This window comes from Oryzias latipes, chromosome 7 (genome assembly GCF_002234675.1).
Source record: "Oryzias latipes chromosome 7, ASM223467v1".
In the NCBI taxonomy this organism is placed as follows: domain Eukaryota; kingdom Metazoa; phylum Chordata; class Actinopteri; order Beloniformes; family Adrianichthyidae; genus Oryzias; species Oryzias latipes.
The window spans coordinates 13,335,346-13,357,002 of record NC_019865.2 but is presented as its reverse complement, the minus strand read 5'-3'; the positions used below and the strand labels follow the sequence as shown (position 1 = coordinate 13,357,002).

Here is a 21,657-nt window from a genome sequence, read left to right as displayed (position 1 = left end):
GAAGAAGAAAGAGGGACGTTAGAGAGAGGGGGGGTAGGGGGTGATAATAGGAGGGGAAGGGGGATAAGACCATGAAGCAGCATAAAGCAACAAGTTTACTGGTTGTTAATCATTATGGTAAGGTTCAAATGTAAAAAAAAAACAAAAAAAAAAAGGGCGGAGCCTGTCCACACACACACTCAAATGTTATAAACACACCTGTTAGTTGCAAAAATGTCCACCTGTCAACATGTACACAAAACAGATAGTGTTCACACGCATACTTATGCCTTAAAACCAACTAGTGTGAAATATTTCAGTCATTCAGTCTGTTGAGCTGACACCTGTGCTCAGGTGAGTGTTTATGTTCTTCTAAAATGGATGGTGGAACGTGAAAAGAAGGAGGGAGAGTGCCCAGCCATCCCCACCCCAAGACCCCCACCGCACCAGCAGCGGCAGCCGGATTCCCCCCAACACCACACGGGAACCGGCAGGGAACAACCGCCGCCCGGGCGACCAAGCCCGCCACCCAGGCCAGGGCCAGCAGGGCCGCCGCAAGGCCCCCAGAGCCAGAGAGCAGGGAGGCACGGAGGGAAAGAGGGCGCCGCCCCAGCCCAACCAGGAGAGCAGCCCCCCCGCCGCACCGGGAGAACCCAACGCAGGGCCCCACCGGAGAAGGACGCCCACAGCCCCAGACGAGCACCCCACCACCACCCAGGAGTTCCGGGCATCCCCCCGCCCCAACCCTAGGTACGGGCCAGGACCCCCCAAGGGAGACCCACTCCGCACTCCAGGCAGCCATCCGCCCGGCCAACGGTTGGTCCAGGGAGGAGCGAGGCAGGGGCCCGCCGCCCCCGCCCAGGAGGGGGGAACCCCGGGGAAAAAAGAGGGCCCACAAGGGGTGTTGTAAATATGGCCCGACCAGGCTCGGCCACAGTTGGAAATTTGGCGGGGCCCAGCACTCAGGAGCAAGGACCAGAACCCACCCCCCAGGGACACGAACACCCCCGGCTCAGATGTAATGTGAACCCCCCCACCGCGCGGAGAGAGCACCGCCGGGCCCAGGAAGCCAGCACCCCGGGGACACAGCCGCCGTTGCAAAGGGGCCCGTACCCCCCACCAGGGAAGAGGCAGGGGACAGATGGTCCTAGGTCCCACCTTCCTTGCAAAATGTGTGTGCGTGTATGTGTGTTTGAGAGAGTGTGTGTGTGCATGTGTGTGTGTTTATGTTGGGATGTATATATTGAGGGGGGAGGGGTGTGTGTACTAAGGGGGGTGCGGTTAAAATTGGCGGGTAGGGCACTAAGGGGACGTCTCCTGATTACTCACAGTGACGTCCCCTCACCCTCCCCACCAAGGGGCCCTAAATGTCTTACATACCCCCAGTTTAAGTGAAGACATATTAATCTGAATAGTCTAATATGTATTCACTTAAACTTTCCCCGTTCTTTCCCTCATTTCCTTCAAACACACAACCTAACAAATTTTCGAGGAAAGCTGAACAACTCAGTCCAATGTCATCCTTCCTCTTGAAATCTGTACTTGACTGGCCACTGAGGTATTAAAAGGGAAATGAGAATCCCCAGAAGGCTTTAGCAGTGTTTTGCTTAAAATAAAATCATAAAATGATAATGAAAGAAGCGAGTGTTAAAGAACATCAAAGGAAACTGAATGTACAGATCCACGAAAACCTTTTTTCACATCAGAGGTCAGCTGTATGAAAACTTTTTAGTAATATTTTCAATATATATGGTAAAAAAAAAATAGGTTTATTAATTTAACTTTGAGTGTTTGTTGTTTCTTTTTTGGTGAGTTGATCTGCCTGCAGCCACATTTGAGTTCTCAAGTGCCTTAAAATTCCTAGGGGTTTGCTGTGCATCAACTTCTAGCTCTACACATTAGAAATCTCTGTGGTAGGGAGAGGAAATTCTTGTTTGGTTTCTAAAATGAATCTCTAGTTGAACTTTAACTTTGTTTAATTGATCTTTTAATGAGTTACTAACGTTTTCTGAGAGGGCTCTAATGACTAATGATGCATATGGCTCTGAAATAACAGCACTAACCTTTATTGTCTTTGTGTTTGTTGATGTAGGTCAGAATGAACGGGGTGGTCCACGTCAAGACAGTTCCCTGCAAGCCTTCCTCATCAGGGATCCCCCTCCCCAACAGCCTTCTGCCCTCATCTCCAAAATCAGACCCCCGTCACAGGACATGTAACCTGCCTAAACCCTCAACACACACCCCGAGACACACACCCACACATACACCTTCACAGTCCCCTCTACTCTGTCCCCGAAACTCCAGAAACTCGGGGCTCTCATCCAGGCCCCACCCAAGAAGCTCTGCTCAGAAAAGTCAGCTCTTCCAGAGAAAAGGAGCTCTCCCTGTTTCTCAAGTTTCACGCTCTGCCTACAGCAGCCCCCTGACCCACCGTAGAGTACCACCACACTCCAAAGACACACTGGATCTGGGGAACCCAATGCCAGCTTATGTCCCATCAGAGTTTCTTCATGATGGCAATTGCAACACAAGTGATTTGATCAATAAGAACCAAACCCTGGGGGCCAACATGTTGCCTTTACCACTACACTTGAAGCGAGAAAACAACTTTATTCCCCCAGTCCAGGAAATGAAGGTGAAACACGCTCAAGCAAAACATCTGCCTTGGTCCTCCACGGCGAACAACGGAAACATTCAGTCCTCTGTGTCTAAGCCGAGACAAGCGATCAGAGGTTGCAGCGACTCCAGCAGCCAATCAGATGAGGAGATGGAGTCTCCTGAGGACTGCAGTCCACTCTCTCTTCCTGATCCACTCATTATGTGCACCGTGCCACTCACGTCCAGTGTTCATTCACCGGATCACAACCTACAAAGAGAGGAGGCGGAGGCGCAAGGGGCCAGAGTCAACATGGCCACCGTTGCTCCTTTCAGCTTTAGGTAACTTTTGTTGGGATCATTTTTGCTTTTAACATTTTTTCAAGATCTTTATTTGCATGTGCAGAAAAAAGGCTTCTGCCTTCGAAACTAAGAACAAGAAGCCTTCTCAGCTTCATTTCCAGTTTTGTATCGCTCCAAGACCCTTTTTTGCGCCACACATTTCAAGTTTTCTGGAGCAGAACTGAGTGTTCATCAGCCCCGGCAGCCTTGGGGCTGACTCAGTGGCCTGTGCTACAGTTTCCTCTCAAATAAAGCTGCAGGACAAAACCCAAATCTTTTATTACTAAATCTGACTTTTCAGGTTTGTATTGTTTCCTCTAGTGTTTGGTATGGTTAGAACTTAAGAGAAAAAAAAAACAACAAAAAAGAACAAAGCAGTGAGAAAATAGGAAAAAACTTCACAAGTGCTTCAAAAATATCAAATAGAATTTGTTTTTATAAGAATGCATAGGTGTAGAGAACTACTCCTTCCTCTTTTATTCATTTTTGGGAAGTGAATTCTAGTCTAATTAAACAATATGCAAGAAATTAAAGTATGCTCTAATGGTTCTACTATGACTGTTTTAACAGGCTGCATATTCAGGAGAGGGACTTCTCACTGGAGGAACTTAGTGACTGCTCATCTGGATCCATAGAAGTCTGCTGTGATGACCTCACACAAGGTTAGAAACATTCATTTTGGCTAAATGAACACAAGATCAGTTTTCTTTGATCTCTGTTCTGTTACATCCAAAAAACTTAGTAAAGCAACTACCGCTCGTGTTTTCATGTTGCCAACATTCAGACTACCGGTAAACTTTTAATAAATGTGCAAATGACTTTAAATGGCGCCTGGATTTGTCTGAAGTTATGTAATGTGGTAGTGGGGCATTTTTTGCTGTTTGTGGGCTCTGCTGAATGTATAGGTGGTTTGAAAAAAACCCACATTGACTCTGAAAGTAAAGGGGAAAATTGCAGTTGCGATTTGGATCAGGAATAACATGACATAGCCCACTTTTTTCTGCCAGGATGTATTAAATGCATATAAATATCAGATTTTCTCTTGGTTTTGTCAGGAAGGGTGAATCCATCCACCACCCTAATGATCATTTTGACTTTTCTTTTGACCTAAAAAACTCTATTGACCAATATCACACTGTGTGTCTCTTCTTCTTTGGCTTTCAATAATATTCTCAGCACTCCCAGCTACGGTCATGAACTGTCGTAGCGAGTTAAAGCCTCGGGATTTGAATTTGTTTTTTGGCATTTGACTCCATCTGAGGCTTACTGAATAATTCTGTTTGATGTGCCTTTGATTTTACAGTGGGAGACTGGATGCTTAAAATGTGCTGTCTAAAGTTTGCTGAAATATATTTAATGTAATAGAAATACATAATTTAGTCGTTTAGTCAAATGGAGCTTTAATATAATAAGATTAGTGCAAAAATTGCGCAATTACTTTTTAACCTTTTTATTATTTTTTTTATCAAATACATCAATGCCCAATAAATGAGAAAATGAAAAGTCCAATTTTTTTTAACATTTTGACAAACTTATGAGAACACATTAGAATGATCTAACAGCTTTTGCTATTAGAGTCCCTAATGGAGACGTATTCATTTTATTGCTCCGGATGTTTTAGAATCTGCTTTCCAAAAGAATTAAAGAAATTAAGCAAGTTAATATTTTTCTGTTTTCTGTTTAATCACAGATTTTGTCGATCTGAAAATAAAAATAAAAACTAAGGATAACAAAGTAACACAAAATAAAAACTCTTTTGGCAAATTTCTTCACTGAAAATGTATCCTTTTTATGATTAACTGTATAAATAAATAAAAACATTAATTATGGTTAAAACAATAAAATATATATTTAAAAGTAAACAATGTTGATTTGACTTTAAAGTGTGGCCTTCTGTCATTCCAATCTATTTAAAATTGGCAATAGGATTTAAAATTCAGCCTATTGACCTTTTAAAAAGTTTTTTTGAGGTTTTAAGCAGCCGGCAAATGAGGAACGAGTGGTGGACCAGCTCTTGTCTTTAAAGGCCTGTGGTGTCTTGGGGCTATCCTTGTGGTCTTGCAAGAAACAGAACTGCAGTGTCTTAAACTTCTCTGAAGCTGTTCTTTTATGGAGGGTGGGCTGACACAGTAATCACAGTAATTTAGGGAAAAGAGGAAATCATTTTGAGGGCAAAGTTTGTCAGGAAGGAGAAAGACACAAAACAAACAAAAATGAATGCAGGATGTCATTTCAGCTCTGATCAGATTTTTTTCAGAGTATATTTTCTGAACCTAAAACCTTAATGAAGATCTCAACCTTTAACGTAATTGTGGCACCATGTGGTCTTTCTATTAGAGCCCAGACCCCCTGACCTTGCTGCTCTCCAGAGAGATGAATTTGATCATGTTTGTGTCTGAGAATAAATGTGTGTGTGTGCTCATGTATGGATGTGTGGAAGCACACAGATGGTGTTTGACAGATAAATGTGATGTATCATTTTTCATCTCCCAGCTAGAGTACAGCTTAAGTTTCCCTGTGGGTGCTCTCAGAGTCCATCAGCTTTCTCTGGCACACAAACAGACATGTGAGTTGGCTCTATGCAGACACCTACACGCTTTATGGAGATTATGATTTTTTATAAAATTTCTGTCTTGGTGAAAACACCAGGGAGCATCCCAAAAATACACAATATTCAGAGAAAAAATTCACTGTATTTACATTTATCTGAGATTTTAGGGAATTCTGCATGATACTAATGTCTCGTGCTGACTTTAAGATCATCCGCCAACATTTTCACTTTCTTGTTTAGTAATTAAGGCACACAGTCGGCTTGAAGTTTCAAAATGTCATTCGTGCCATCCCTTAAATACATCTGTGTGGAAAGCATTTGGATATCCCAGACTGCATCTGCTCTTAGACAGTGTGTAATCTTCTTTGGCCAATCTAATCTGGAAAGACATATGCCAAAGTTGGCATTGGACAGTGATGAGTGGTTTAGTAGCTTTAGAAGATCAGACATAAGAATTGATAAGATTATGCTCATCATCAGGATGGAGGCCTTATGATGAGACTGTTTGCAGCTTAGTGTCGGGGTCTTCTTTGTATTTGACCCCATCTTTGACCTCAGCTTGGATCAAGCGCAGAATGTAAAAGACAGTATCACTGAAAGAAAGCATATTGTTCCCCTGATGACCAAATAAAGTCTTAAAAAGTCATAAAGATAAAGAACATTTTAGTCTTTTGAATGTAACCATGATCTGGTTTTACTTTTTTTGTACTGTAGGTGTAAATTCAACGGAAAAATTGTTGTAACGGTAATGGCTAATTTAATTTTCAATGTTTTAAAAGCCTCATTTTTTTCACAGTTTATATGACTAAACATTAAATTCATTTATTACGAAACAAAAGTGCTTTTGATATACATATAGAGAGGTACAACATCAAAAAGTGAGGAGGATAACACAAATATATTTAAACATATGAAATAAATCTTTACAGAAAATCACGCAGGAATGTTGGTTTTTCCATCTTTCAGCAATGCAGTCAGACAGAACAGTCACCTTCTCATATCTCCTCTATTCTTTCCTCCCATGTCTTTCCCTCAGGGACTTTTCCTTGTGATATAGGAAGCGCATTGTAATGCACATCTGCGTTTCAGAGCAGGAGATGGAAGAAAGAACTTAGAGTGAATTCAAGGAATGGGTGAATGGTTGCACACTCATGATATCTCTTGACCTATGTGGTGACTCCCATCCTGGGAAGCTCAGCAAAGTCATTCAAGTGTGTCACTTCTCTGAAGAATAAATAAAACCAAAACATGTCTGTTAACTTAATGACCTGTGAACGAGTAAAAGCTCATGCAGAGTGTAGGCATGTAATGTAGAACGTTTGAACCTTAAGACGAACATATCTTTTATGTCAACAAAAGCCCCAAAACAAACATTTTGTACTTAGTGATAAAGCACTGATGCTTGCTGAGCTGTAACTAAGCAACCTGAGCAAAGCATTGTGGGATACTCCCAGGAGATCTAAAGCACTGGGGCGTCAGTGACGAAGCATCCACAAATACCCCTTAAAATTACACACACACACAATACAAATTTATTTTTTCACAGACTTTTTGTGTTTGCAGCTGATGTTTTCCCTTGGTTCAGCTGCAGCGTGACTCATGTGTGTGTCCTTCACACAATTGTGTTTTCGCTAAATAATATTTACGTCTTTTGTGATACATTTTCACCAATGTCGGTAAGAGCTGAAGAGCTGCAATGTTCAGGATACTTACTCACGATGTGTCATTAGCATTCAGTGGAAGAAGTGAATGAGGTGTCCATTTTTAACTCAAGAAAGAGTGCCACATGCTGTGTTCATCATCTAGTGCTGTTTGTGTAAACAGGACATTAATCAGTGAGTCACAGTGTTTCTAAGCTGTAACTGTGTGTGACTGTAAGCATTTGTGTGTCATACTTGGTACTTTTCATTGTGTCCCAGCGTCCCCATGTGTGAGCACATTAGCGGAGATCAGCAAATGTAGCAAGAGTACGGAAGCAGTATGACAGGATATCCTCTCCCTTGTCTTGCAAACTTCCTTCGCTCCTTTTGGCATACATATAGAGGTCCTTCCTCCCCCAACCTCTTCCTCTTGTGCTCAGTCTTTGCATCACTAGTTTTCTAAGATATAAAATGTATTTATTTTCTTGAATTTTTCTGTTCTTTATTTTCTTCTTTCCCTGGCATTATCTTAAAGACCTCATCCAATGAAAACTCCGTTTTTGGTCATTTGTACATGTTCTTATGGGACGATGGATGACATAGAAAAAGAAATTCAAGAATAAAACTGTATGTCTGAGTATTTTTATTATTCAAATCATTGTGAATCTGGAGCAGACAAAAAATTCCATTTGAAAAAGCTTGTCGTTGTTTCTTCAAATCAACAATCCGCAGGCCACACGCCCCCTCCCAAACACTCCCAATTTCAATGCATCCACTTGTTGACTATGAGATCCATGTACGTCTTTGTTTACCTCATCTGAGCCAGCATCTGGCTCAAAACTGTACAGCTTAATAGCTCCAATTTTACTCACCATTTTTCCTGCACCGGTGATGATTTGGTTGTAAGCTAGTGGGAGAGAGTGTAGACAGCTGGATGATGGGAAATGGGGAAGGCTTACTCCATGTCAATGGTCCTGCCCACAAATCAGAGGTAAACTTCTAATAAACTACTGCTGCTCTGCAGAAAATATGTCGTAGAAAACGACACAGGTTTTCTATTTAGTCCAAAAACGGCATAATCATCATTCCAAGTCCACTTGGAACACTTTTGCAATAGATCAAAAGATGACTGGTATGGGACTTCAAGAGACTATCTTTACCGACTCAGGCTTTCCGTTCTTCTGCTATGTGACAAACCTAATTTTTTCCTCGCTTCTTTAACCAATCCTCTTTTCACTTTTTCTTCATCTCTTAATCAACTTTTTATTTTCTACTCACGCAGGAAAATGCAAAAACAAAAGGAAGAGGCAGTGGGTGACGACAGGGAGTGGGTGAAAGTGAGAGCACATGCCATCTGTGAAGTCGAATGGAAGCCATTCCTGTTAGTTGAAGACGCCACAATACATTTTGTTCCACCAAATTCTGAAGCACTTCACTTTTTCCTCTCAGTATTTTTCCTTCTTTAAGACCTTGTATAACTTAGTAAACATGCATATAATGAGGTGCAGTGTCTCCAAGTGTGTCCTGTTTCACATGACTGCCTTGAGTGCCTGCATGGACACAGTGGGGAATCTGTTCTGCACTGTGTAGGGATGCTAGGGCAAATATGCTCATGCAAAGTATGACACATTCACTTTCTGCCCATGTGTCTGCCACTGTGTCTCACCTTGTGTTCAAACTGCCCTGTCATCTCAGTTCACCACTCACCTCTAACCATCGTTTACTTACCTTTGCTCAAAAGTGCTTTTATGTGTTTATTGAACGGTTGTCTTTCCATTGGAGACATTTTTGCAGTGCTTCAGCCATAACATTAAAAACACATCCTCAAATTGCTCAGGAACACACTAAATCCATAGAGGCTCATCTGGTGCCTAATACTGAAGACTAGTACTCATCACATTGAGGAACTGCCCACTTTTTAGATGTCAAGCCCAATTGCTCAGGTTAGTTTTAGAGTCTGCACAGGCAGACCACTTTACCTGTATATGTGTGTGTGTTTGCAAAGACTAAGTAGAAGATGGAGAGAATGTACAGCGTGTTTACATCAGCCATATATTAAAGTGATTTGACTGTGGAGCCGGGCAGATGAGTGCTGGGATAAACAAGTGACTGTGCGCTGCTAAAGCACACTCTTACTTGAGTGCATGTGTGTGTTTTCAAGAGTGATTATGTGTGTCTTTGCCCAATTGCATCTGTGTACCACACAGGCTCTGCCTTGTACTTACTTGAGTGTGGTCTTTAACTTTTGACAAACCGTAATTCACCATCAGGGAGGTATCAGAGCTGACTTACAGCATGTCTTAAACTTAAATTATACCCTTCATGCCCCCACCGGCCTTCTTCGAGCTCCCTCAGACCCGATACCTGTCGCTGCTGCTCCAGCTTGAGCACGGCAAAAACACTTTTACGTTTGTCCTTTATTACAACCAGTAGCTTCTTATTAATGACTGCTCCCCCTGCACAACCAAACAACCCCTCGGCTCCTTTTACAAACACATCCATTCATGACCAAACTTGTGTTTGGTTAGGAGCAAGCTTATGTTCTTATTTTTAGTCACAATTTTTTGACTCATGGCAGTCAGTTTTGGCTGTTTTCAATGATTATCTGTCTAATTCTTGGAGGAATGTGTGCAAACAGGTCAGCACTTGTTTACACTTTGGTTTACAAACCCAATTTATGCAAATTTAAAAAAAAACAGAACGCCACTTTGAACGCTTCTCTTACGTCTTGAAGGCATGATAACATCACAGCTGCAGGAGCTGAAAACAAGAAAAGTAGAGTACTCAAAATGGTAATACATCTAAACCGTGGTCGCTCCATTAGCCACATGACCAGAACACAGGAAGCCTTAGAATTTAAAGAGATGGCAAACAAACTCACTGTCCTTATGGGATATTACATTATCTTATAGAACAACCCAAATGTTTCTTTTTTAATTGTTATTAAATATTTTATTGTACATATTTCAAAGCGTAACTGTTCATTAGTAGCAGTTGAAAGTTATTTGACATGCCAATTAATTGCAAAAGGTAAGTAAAACTCTTTAAAACTTCTGTTTGTGTCTGAAAGGAACAGTTTATCAGAGTGGTGTGAAACAAAGATAAGTGGACTGAGTAAGAAGAAAATAATTTTCTGTGTTGGCCCAGAATGCACAGAACCATAAAATGACGTAGCTGGGCGCTGACCATGTCCCCTCGACTGGAGCACTGGCTTCTCTGGCCCTGTCTCATCAATGTGACACACTCACCGAGCAAGCACACACTCATACACAAGCGGGGAAGAGAGACAATAAAATAGACACTTGGGTTTACACTTGTACACAAGTGTCCCTATTTCACATCGCTGGGGTATTGGGATTGTTGTATTAGGGATGTGCTGAGAATGCAATGAATCCATAACATAAAAGATTAATGGCCTGTGCATTTGTATTAACTAGACAGGGAGGGTGAGGTGTACTAGAAAGAAGGGAGGGATGGAAATTAGAAGAGATAAAATGAGGCAGGTGGGTGTTGCCTAGTGACCATTTACCATGTTTTTGGTCAGTATTGCAGAAACTTGTAAGGCTTGTTTGATTATTTAAAGACCCACTACAACATAAATTGTGTTTTTGATGATGCAAAAATGTTCTTGTAGCATTTATCTCATGATGGAGGACATAGCTAAAAAAATTAAGATTAAAACTGTGTTCCTGAGTATTTCTTTATTCTAACCATGTGTGTTCAGGATGAATCATGAACACATACAAAAAAAAAAACAGTATGAAAAAGCTTGTAGGTGTTAACTAAAATCTACAATCCGCAGCTCACAAGCTCCCTACTCGGGAGTCGGCATCTGGCTCAAAACTGTACGGCTTAATAGCTCCAGTATTGCTCGCCATTTTTGCTGCACCGGTAATGTTAGCTTTGGTTGTAAGCTAGTGGAAGAGAATGTATCCAGATGGATGATGGGAAATGGGGGAAGGCTCACTCCATGTCAATGGTCCCATCCACAACTCAGAGGTAAATTTCTAATAAACTACTGCTGCTCTGCAGAAACTAGGTCCTAGAAAACAATTTTTTTAACTTAATTTTAAAAAACAGCATAATAATAATTAAAAGTCCACTGATTCTTTTACAATAGATCAAAAGATGATTGAAATGGGACTTTAAATTTCAGACCAGTCATATTTTGGGTTTTTGAACACAAGAAATACTCAATTTTAAATAAACAATTGGAAAACACAAGTAGCAATTACCAATTACTAAGTAAATAAAAATAATTATACATATTTTTTTTTAGTAATTGTCACTCATTTAAAGTTTTCTCGCTTTATTTGTTTTTACTAACAGAAGAAAATGAATTGGATTTATGTTCACAGTAACTGCGCTGGAATCAGATTTTAAACCTGATTTCCAAATGTTCTTCTTAAAGAAAAGCAAGGAAAGAATTTTCATGAGATCCGGGTGTTGTATCATCAAACACTTATGTTTGCGCATGCAGCACAACACAGCATCTGCAGCACAGTAGATGATGAGGCGGTGAATCAGCCAGTGGGAGGAAAGGCAGAGTGAGGGACAACAAGAACGAAGGAGGGAAGGAAGGAAGGAAATAGGAAGAAGAATTAAAAGGGAGGGTGACTGGGGGAAGAGTGAGTGAGGCATTGCTTGTCAGAGAGACAGAGGGAGGAGAGAACGAGGGGCGGGCGGGGGGGGGGGGGTGTTGCTGCTGCTGCTGCGACTGTTTCTCTTGTCAGTCGGCTCCTGCTCGCCAAGCGATCAGGAGGCAGTGCAGAGTGGGAGAGAAGCAGAGAGGGACGCCAGGGAAGAGAGCGGTCAGTTGTTCATCCACAAAAGCTCTGGGAGCGGAGGACTCGGTGTGAGAGCGTGGATTTAGGTGCTGGACACAGAACTCCACATCCATGGATTATCAGCAGTGAGTAGGGCTGTCACTTCATCAGTTCATCTATAGCAGAGGCGTGAACCCTCAGTCTCACTCTGCGGGGAGTCAGTCTCAGTCATGACCCAGAAGGATGGGATGAGCCGCAACCAGCCAGCCTTTGTGTCTTCACGCCTTCCATTGTCCTCTTTTTTTCTCTGTTTTTTCAGCTTACTTGTTGGTGTCTGACTCTGCCACTGATGCTGTTGCTTTGGTCTCTGCAGGAGGGATGCTGGAGGCTAATGTAGCTAACGTTAGCATGACGGCTAAACCCAGAGAGTTGAACCTCAGGTCTGCAGTTGGATCCTGCCAGGATTCTTCAGCTCCGGCCATGGCTTTCAGGAAGCCACAAACAAAGCCTTCCGCTTTGCCTCAGGGGCCTTCGCGTTCTTCTGGGCCAGAGCTCAAAGTGTACCGACCCTCCTCTGGGTCCATCCCCGTTCCAAACCCCAATGTGTCTGGGCTCCGCAAACAGCGCTCACTCGGCAACTTGTGTGTGCTCACTGATGCCGAGAAGAAGCTGCACTTGTACCAATCTCCTCGGTGGAATGATGATACCAGCCGGCCTGGTACCGGGATCAACAAAGCAGGCCAGAGCAGAACAGGTCAAGCGGGTGGTGGGAGACAGCCACTGTCTCGGACACTCTCGAAGTCTGAACAATCTTTGTTTCACGGAAAGCCAAAGTCCTACTGTACCCCCGTGATGCCTACAAGTGTGGGCAAGCCGAGTCGAATCCCAGCACCTGGCAAACCACGAGGGCCCTACGCTGAGGTCAAACCCATCAGTAAGGCTGGTGAAGGTGGACAGAGCTCAGACACAGATGCTTCTGACCTCCCCTCCAAAGCAAACACTAATGGACCAGGGAGTACGGAAACTATTGGCACAAAAAACAGAGACAAGGGGAGACCTGGATCTCTGTTATCAGAGGAAAAGAAAGAGAAGAAAGGAACAGAGGCAGAAGATGAAAAAGGCTTTCTAAAGGTGGATCCAGAATTGGTTGTGACAGTTCTGGGAGACTTAGAACAGCTGCTCTTCAGCCAAATGCTGGGTGAGTTTGTATTATAATTTTACCCTCTTCTCCACACCCAAACCCTCCCGTTTCTGCTCAGGCTCCAACATCAACATTGAATTTTAAATGAAGTCAGTCTCTGTGCAGCAGACCTTAACATCAGTGCTTGTGTTCTTTTTTTACATTCTATTCACACCCTTCTTTACACACAGTACGCACACCGTGTGTTGATTGTACTGTAGGAGCGATCTGGAGTACAGGCTAAAGTCAGCATTTCTAGAAAGCTGACATTGTTGTGTTTTTGTTCATTAGCCAGCACTGTAGTTTTGTGTCCCAGTGAGTTACATTCATGTCACCTAAATAAATAATAAGTCCCTCTTCTTCTGCTTTGTTTACATCGCAGAATCCATCATGTTTCTTACTTCCATTAAAAGCATATTTTCAGATAGTAACTACAAACATGCAGAGCTGAGTCAAACCTCCATTTTCTGCATGTCCGCTGGCCCATGCGAAAGTCAGCCACTCGTTAATAAAGGTCGTGTGAGTGCGCCTGGTGGGGAGTGTGTTTTCATTCGGTAAATAAAGGGGCTGCACATGGACCCAGCCTCCGATCACAGTGTGCCACATATTTAGCCTCACGCCACTCCTTCCTCACCCTTTCCCTCCGCCTTCCCCGCCATTGCCATTGATCTCCGGGCTACTGACAGATGGTCACTATCCTCCACACCACACCCCCGTGGCCTCCCCCTGTTACCGGGGGCAACGTGTTTGAGGAGACCGGAGAATCTGAGAGGTACTGCCCTGTCGTGCAGGAAAAGATTCTATGATGCATTGAAAGTTTAGCAGCTTCAAAACAATAACGTCACACTGCTTCTGAAGTGATGACTAGCTTTATGACCAATAGACCAAATTAGGGTTTTAATTCACAGCCATTACACACAGTCACAGTCATCCATTACACACTATGAGACTCGATGTTAGTGAGCAATCTCTTTGAGTAGGAGCAGATACTGTGTAGGACACAGAGTGCATGGTGCAGCTGGTCATTAAGTTTAGTTTGATGGAGGAAATCGTTTTCAGATGTATTGATCTTCCTCTGCTTTCTGGATTTCCTCTCTCTTAGGCTACCCCAATTTGGAGCACTGACAACTACGCAATAATTATCTCTGTGTTTATGTTGTACCTGCTGTTTAGTGTGTAAATGGTGTATGTTTGTTATTGCTCCATGTTGTTATCTTGCTGCGTCAGGAAGGCAGGTAGGCTGAACAAAAGAGGAACAAAACAAAGAAAAAGAGACCAACCTAAAGTTATTAAAGTAAATTATTAGAGAAAGACTGTGAGACTTCAGGATTTAAATAAATGTAATTTGTCTACCTCATAGTCAATATCTTTGGTTTCACTTCTGAACCTAATTGTTGAAACAAATTAACTTTTATTAATATTTTAATTTATTGAGATGCATGTGTGTCTTGACAGCAGGTCCCAATGAGCCTTGTTTTATTCATTTAGAGAGAATAATCAGATTGGTGTGCTTGTTGCTCATGATATATTTGGATTTTCATCATAATTGGTGTCTATTATATATTTAAATGAATAAGCTTCAAATGCTTCACTGGATTAAGACAAGAGGGGTCAATAGTAATTTATGTATTATTCTAAAAGTTTCAGGGAAAACTGACATTTAAAAAAGAAATGATTGATAAAGTAAAAATAAAATGATGAGAAAAAGTCACCAAGAGACTGGAAGTATTAAAATAGTATATTTTAGATATTAATTTGATTTTAAGCAGTAATAATACAAGTGTTTCAAATGTGTCTCTGCACAAATTCTGCTGGAAAAGGACAGCTAATGCAGTTTTGTCATTCTGACCACAAGCAAAGGGAAAAGCCTTTCTTCTAACTGCCTGCCTGGCATTCTAAGTGACCAAAGGGAGCTGTGGTTTGTTATAGTCCACCGCAGCCTGCCAGAGGTGTGTCACACAAACCACAGCATATGTGGAGGACAGTTGCTTGTGTGCACAGACTTATGCAAATGTGCATGTGTGTGTTTTAGGAGAGGTTAATTGTAATTTAGCCTGTACCTTGCAATTGTGGAGTCATCCTTTATCGGACCCACTTCTCCATTTCCGATGAGACATTCGGCTAATTGGGTTGTGGTGCGTGCGCTCTGTCACAGGAAGATAGATTATGGATCCTCAGTGGGTTATTTCCAGTCATCCACACATCTGCTGCCATACATATTTCCATTCTCTGCTTCTTAAAAGTGTGATTAAACCTGCAATAAATGCAGTTTTAAAAATCCGGTTGCCATGGAAGCTGCCTGTCAGTTTGTTTTTTAGCTGGAAGGAGTAAACGTGTGACGGCGTAGCGTATGTGTCATATTGGGTGACATCTGGGAACGGGCACTGTGGCACTGTCCTTTCAAGATTAGCCTACAGCGATAGACACAAATAACAGAGAATGCCACTGAGAATGTAAAACCCATCATCTGTGCGCTTTCAAAAGATAATCCCTTTCCCACACACAATGAATGATGTAAAACAACAACAATCCACAATATTTAAAGGTTAGGATTAAAGTCTGTAGTATATGTGCCTTTGTAATTGGATGAACATGTTTAACAACTAGGTGATGTGAGGCTTTTGGTTTATTAGATTACCTCCTTTAAAATAAATGAATTTTGCAATAAGTGGTTTGCAGCGAGATGGATGGGATTGCTCGTGGTATTTGCCAATGCTATTGTACGTCCCCCACAGCAAATGCTGCAGGCACACGCTTAGGTACTGAACTTCAGATGTTCTTCCTCCATGACCCCTCCTGGTCCACTGCAGCTCCTATAATGAGGTGTTTGTTTGATGGGGTGACCCCCCTCAAGCAGTGGCCTCTCCCAGCAGGAGACAGGGACAGTTTAGACTGAATCCTTGCTACGAAACCAAGTAAGTATCCGGATTACGCTTCACATGAAGATAATGAGAAGATGCCCCCCCCTCCACTAATCACAGATCTATCACCGTGGAAAAGACCAGCCAAAGGGGATGCCGTGAATTATAGATTAAAGCAATCAGGACATCTGCTTGGTTAAAGATTTGGGGATGCAGACCAGAAGATTTGAAATGTTGGGTGGTCTTGGTTTTGGCTTAGCTGATAGTCACATGTACTGTAAGTCAGTAAGAGAACTAAAGTGTCTCGGTGACACATGAATGCTCATTACAGCAGCATGGATTATCTTTAGTTGGATGTTGTGTGTGTGTAGGGTTGTTCATAGCTCCTTTTGTATCTGCACCAGCTGTCTGTCCAATTGCAAACCTTAACTAACAAAGCCTGGAAAAGAAGACACGGGCAAATACATAAACATGCAGGACTGTTCAAAGGAACTCAGCAGCCATGCAGGAAGTAACGTCAAAGAGTTGCAGCTTCCTCGATCCATGACATGCTTACACAAGCGCATTAAATGTGTGCCACATTCAGTCACCTAGACACTCTAAATCCAAACTCTGGGGTGTCTTTCATCCTTCTTTATTGTTAGCACAGTTTTCAGTCTCTAATGTAATGTGGGGTGTAGTCAGAGTGGCTGCTTCCGCCACAGGCTTTGGTAAATGAAGGATTCAGGGCAGTCGTCCTACTATGAAGGAGCAAGTGACACAGCAAATAAACACAAGCCCCCCAAAGGATAGCGAGGAAGAACTCGACCCTCTAGATCTTTCTCTCCTCTTTTCCATCTCTTTTCTTCTCCCATCTAACTCTGATGTGAGTTGACAGGAAGCAGCGTTCTGTCACCAGTTACACAGAACAGAGGATATCTCTGGGATGACAGAGGACAAGAGAACAGCTTTTGTTTCTGAACAGAAATGTTAGAGACAACAAGGCCCAATGTATGGATGCATGCATGAACAAGCTGCGTTTTTTCCACCATTATTTGTTTGTGTTGTAGTTCACGGCGCTTTGTGGTCATCCTCTAAAGACTTAATGCAGGAGCCATTACATTAGTGTAGTCTGCTTCCTGCTGTACTCCTTCTAAATCATATTAGCACTAAGTCTGTTTTTGCCTCATCAGCTCTCACACAACATATCCATAGTTTATCACTAAATAAAAAGCCAGGAATTGAATTTTAATAAACTTTTTCACAATTTACCCAGACAATAAATCTTAGCTCTGACTCTACAAAATGCTGCTTAGTGTGTTGCTTGAAAAAAATCGAGCACATAAAAACTTACCGTTTTTTTCCAGAAGAGGATTAGGGCTATGGAGGAAGAAAAAAAAAGGCATTGAAAATTCTGACTTCAATCTCAGAGTTCTGATTTATTGTCAGAATTTTCTATGTCCTTTTTTACTTTCTTTCTTACTCCATAGCCCTAATCTTCTTCCGTACAGGCATCCCTGAGTTTGCAAGCTAACTGTTTGGTTTTCTTGCATTTCAACAGCATTTTTTTGCAATGCCACCACTAACAAGCTAATATTTTACTTTTTGTCTGCCATATCTGTAATTTGTGACTTCCTCCTCAGGAAATCATGAATAGAAAGGTAAAAAGTTTTTATGGAGAAAGATAAGTATCTAGTACATTTGGCCTGTTTTAATGTATATCCCATGAGCAGTCTACTTAAGTCAACTTAGTGTAAGTGATGCATATAACAATATTGCGTAAAGCCTGATTTATACTCCATAGCGATTGGCTACCACATTAATCGTATTGCGTCCCTCCTGCAATCGCACGGTCCTGTCAGGTAGGGAGGGCTGGTGAGCATGAAGAACCCAAAATGCAGAGATGGGAGGCACACAGTTCCAGGGCAAGGGGTTTTATTAACCTAACAAAAAGCGCTGCAGAGCAGGGAAACAAAACTAAACTTACTGTGGCCTAAACAAGAAAACATGGCAGAAGACAATCATGGAAGAGACTGTATGGACCAGCACAAGAGGAAGGCAGAGATAAGACTTATATACAGACGGGGCTGACAAGACACAGGTGACAAGGATCAGGAGCGATTGGAACTAGGGAAGTAAAACTTAAATTAAAACAGGAAACAGAACTCAAACATGACAGAAACAAAAAAGGAAGCAAAAGCCAATACAAAGAAACCCAAACCACGAGAGGTCCAGTTCATACAAGCCGACTTATAGCCTCCTGGATCACCACTTCTTCTAGACAGTTTCATCTTCTCCCTGGCACAAACGTCCCTCTGATTTTTCAAATCACTGACTGTCTTTTCTTCCAACATTTGTCCGCTCTCTCTGTGTCTCTGTGATCCCGCATGGAAGTACAGTGATACAGTGTTTCCTAACTTCTTCAATTGGGTTTTCATCATGCAGTTTTAAAAACACAATTTTTTGGATTACGTTTGCTCCATGGCGTATTCTAACTGTTTAAAAATAAGTACAGATTAAATAGTGCGAAACAGACACGATTGTACTATAGGCGCAAAATCCTAATCGTGGATGATGTCATCACCTTGTGTCCTTTTGCAGGGATTGGGACGATGCCCTTTTGATGGCTTTGCACCTGAGTGATAACAAATAGCTGTGAAGTACAAACAGATCATAAGCCTTCTGATGATTTTGAGATTACATCAAAATACTTCATTTTGGGGGTCATTTAATCACAGCCACATTTATGTGTGTAAAAAAGAATGTTACCAGTTCGGTTTAACTGTCCACATTATGCTCTGAATCAGTGTTTTCCTGAACTTTCTCAATACCTCACATTTAACAACATTAACACTAAATGCAAACTAAGACGTTTGAGTGGAACTGCTGAAGATTTAAGTGTATTGTAAAATGAAGGTGCTACCCAGTTCACATTTTTCACGTTCTATTATGCCAATCTGAGACAAAGATACACACAACCATCTAACAAACTTGATGATGGTTTTTCTTCCACTTGATCGTAATTTTACAGGGCTATTTTTATACTGTGTATAATGATGATCACTTGTATGCTTGTGATTGTGCCTTCTTCAGTGTTGGTTTAGCATTAGCATTAGTCAAATTCAGCTTTGGAGGAACAACTTTTTTTCTACTAAAGATAAAAAAAAAAGTAAAACAAATGCTAAGTAATATGGAAGTTAATATTTTCTGTGAGTCATTTGCTGGGGATACAAAGCACCTCTTTCTAGAAATTATTTCATTACAAAATTTCTTATTCAGGCTAAATTGTTTAGTAATATTACTATTTTACCACATCATTGCCAATTTTTTTCTCTTTTGAAATTTGGTTGCATTTATCTGTAATAAATTTTACGTCTTAAAGCTTAAATAACATACATTTTGTAGTGTTCTTATTTAGAAAAAATAGTAATTAGATAAAGAAAAAAAAATTATTTTCACATTACACTTCCAGCACTTCTGTTTTTTTCTTTTTAAAATCTCCTCTAGAAAAGCTTGGCACAAACTTTTAAGCTCACATGCTTAAAAGTTTCATTAGAAAAGCAAAAAGTTAGGTTTTTCTTTAGCTTTACACTGATGAAGTCTTGACCCTCTTCTATGGGAAAGTAAACTTCTCCAAAGTCACTCAAAGCCTCTTTATCTTATCCCCTATAAGCGGATCGCACTGTGACTTTTAAGCAGATAGAACTGCAGTTAAGGAGATACTGCTTGTGGGTTATGTGTGCATGTTTGTGTTTGGGTCAATATCCAGGAAGCCATGAGCCTTTCTTGAAAGTTACTTACAGAAAAGATGAGACATAGTAAATCACGTATTTGTTATATTTTGAAGCCCTGACTTTTTCACATGTTTTTAGTAATTCATTGTGTTGATAAACTAATGCACACTGATTAGTAGATCATTCTGTTATACCATCATGAAGCAACAGATTTAAATTTGGTTTACACAGATGCAACTGTGCACTCGGATGTGCTCATTATCCATTCATATCACATCCTAGATAACATCTTCAAGGGCTCTAATATCCTGTTTCGACATCCCAGTGAAGTGGATGAACTTAAGTGTGTTTGTGTGCATTCATGTTTGGGTGCTGCTGTCTCCTCTTTGTCCAGATGTGCAGGAATGGTTGCATGCTCTTATTCTTCCTGTTTTTCTGCAGGATGACTGAGGTCAGTTAAAGGCTGTTCTGCTTAGCTAAGTGGAGACAAACTACAGGCGAAAATAAAAGAGAGAAAGCAGTAACCCACTCAAGTGATCCTATCAAAAAAAAACTTTTTTTTTTAACAACTTAGGTACACAAAAAGGCTGCCATCTGTTCTAAGCGTCATGTTTTTTTTTCTATAAATTTAATAAGAAAAACAATCTGATATGTTTGACAAGTATCTCTTCTCCATGGTCTGCCTCTTATTTGAAATTCTGCAAAAAATAATCAGTATATATCATGATGTAAAATGTAGTACCGGTGAGGTTCAGCCACAGCTAACTATGGAATACCAAGGCTTCTCCAGAGACAGTTGTGGTGACACTAACAAATGTACAGACATGGCAGGAAAAGACGATTTCTTGAGGGATATAGAAGGAAATAACAGAAAAAGAAGCAATTACTCAAACCTGCACTAATTTTCTACAAAAGTGACCATGTCCCGAGTGAGGACACACTTGTGCAAGAAAACTGTAATGATTCTGCACAAGTATATCCAAAAGCACGTGTACATAGAGTGGCTGCTCTCGTAAGGACAGAGCCATTAGGAGATCTTCCGGGAGTTTGCCTCTAATGGGAAGGAAAGTCAAATGAGCCCAGAGGAAACTGACTGGGCAGTTATTATTTCCCATTTATTATCACGCTTATTTTCATCAGCTAGTCAAAAATGGAAGATTTTTTATTTTATCTGTCAAGATGCATGAGTGAATTATCCCAGAAACCCTTTTAAAAAATGAAGCGTACACATTTCAACAACCAGGTCAAGTTTCTAAATGCAAAATGTAAATTCAGCTTTTATAATAATAATCTATCTATCTATATACCCAGGCTGTGTCCCACCAAAGTGGTGTAGCCTAGACAGGGCACCCATTCTTACCGCCCTCCTTCTCTTCCCCAAACCCTCCTCCTTCAGTGTGTGCGTGTGTGCGCGCGTGTGTGTATGTGACTGGTCTAAGGCCTGGTCTAAGCCACACCACACTGCACCAGGGTCAGCTGGTCATCATTTTTATTATTATTATTATGGAGAATCTCTATACCATGAGTTAAAACAAGGTCCAGGGTGTGCTTGTGACAGAAAGTGGGTTCATTTACATTTTGTGTGAAACCAACATTATCTGTTAAAGTTGCAATTCCTAGACAGTCACTTTGGGTCATCATCATGAACATTGAAATTTTTTTTGCACTGCTAATGTTAGATTGGGGACGTGAGGGGCTGTAAGATAGTGGAAGATTATGTATACAGATCACTCAGTTATGGATGATGGTAAGTGGGGGCGGGGTTGCTCCATGCCAAAAGTGCTGCCCACAACTCTGAGATAAATTTCTGATATACTGCCGTTCTGCAGAAACGTTGTCCTAGAAAATGGGAGTTTTTGGGCTAAAAAACAGTCATAATTAAAAGACCAGAGAGAATGCTTTTACAATAGATACAAGTTTTTGTACAATAACCGGTGTGAAGCACGTTGAGAAGACTGTGTTGTGGTATGGGGCTAAATAAGTAAAATTAAATTGATTTGAATTGAATTAAAAGAGGATCACTGTGGGTT

At 41.3% G+C, this 21,657-nt stretch overlaps 1 protein-coding gene across 13 annotated transcripts in view; it reads left to right on the top strand.

The window, feature by feature from the left end:
* Positions 1-21,657, top strand: part of LOC101155431 (neuron navigator 1) — a 78,571-nt gene that overhangs the window by 5,769 nt on the left and 51,145 nt on the right. For 12 of the 13 annotated variants that reach the window (XM_011477135.3, XM_023956610.1, XM_023956611.1 and 9 more), the window contains exons 3-5: positions 2,072-2,916; positions 3,487-3,578; positions 12,247-13,071. In XM_011477135.3, the coding sequence (XP_011475437.1) occupies positions 2,078-2,916; positions 3,487-3,578; positions 12,247-13,071 (1,756 nt within the window). In that variant the 5' untranslated portion in view covers positions 2,072-2,077. Of the gene's footprint in view, positions 1-2,071; positions 2,917-3,486; positions 3,579-11,825; positions 12,020-12,246; positions 13,072-21,657 lie in introns of those variants that run through there. The other variant, XM_011477142.2, reaches the window with a different exon arrangement.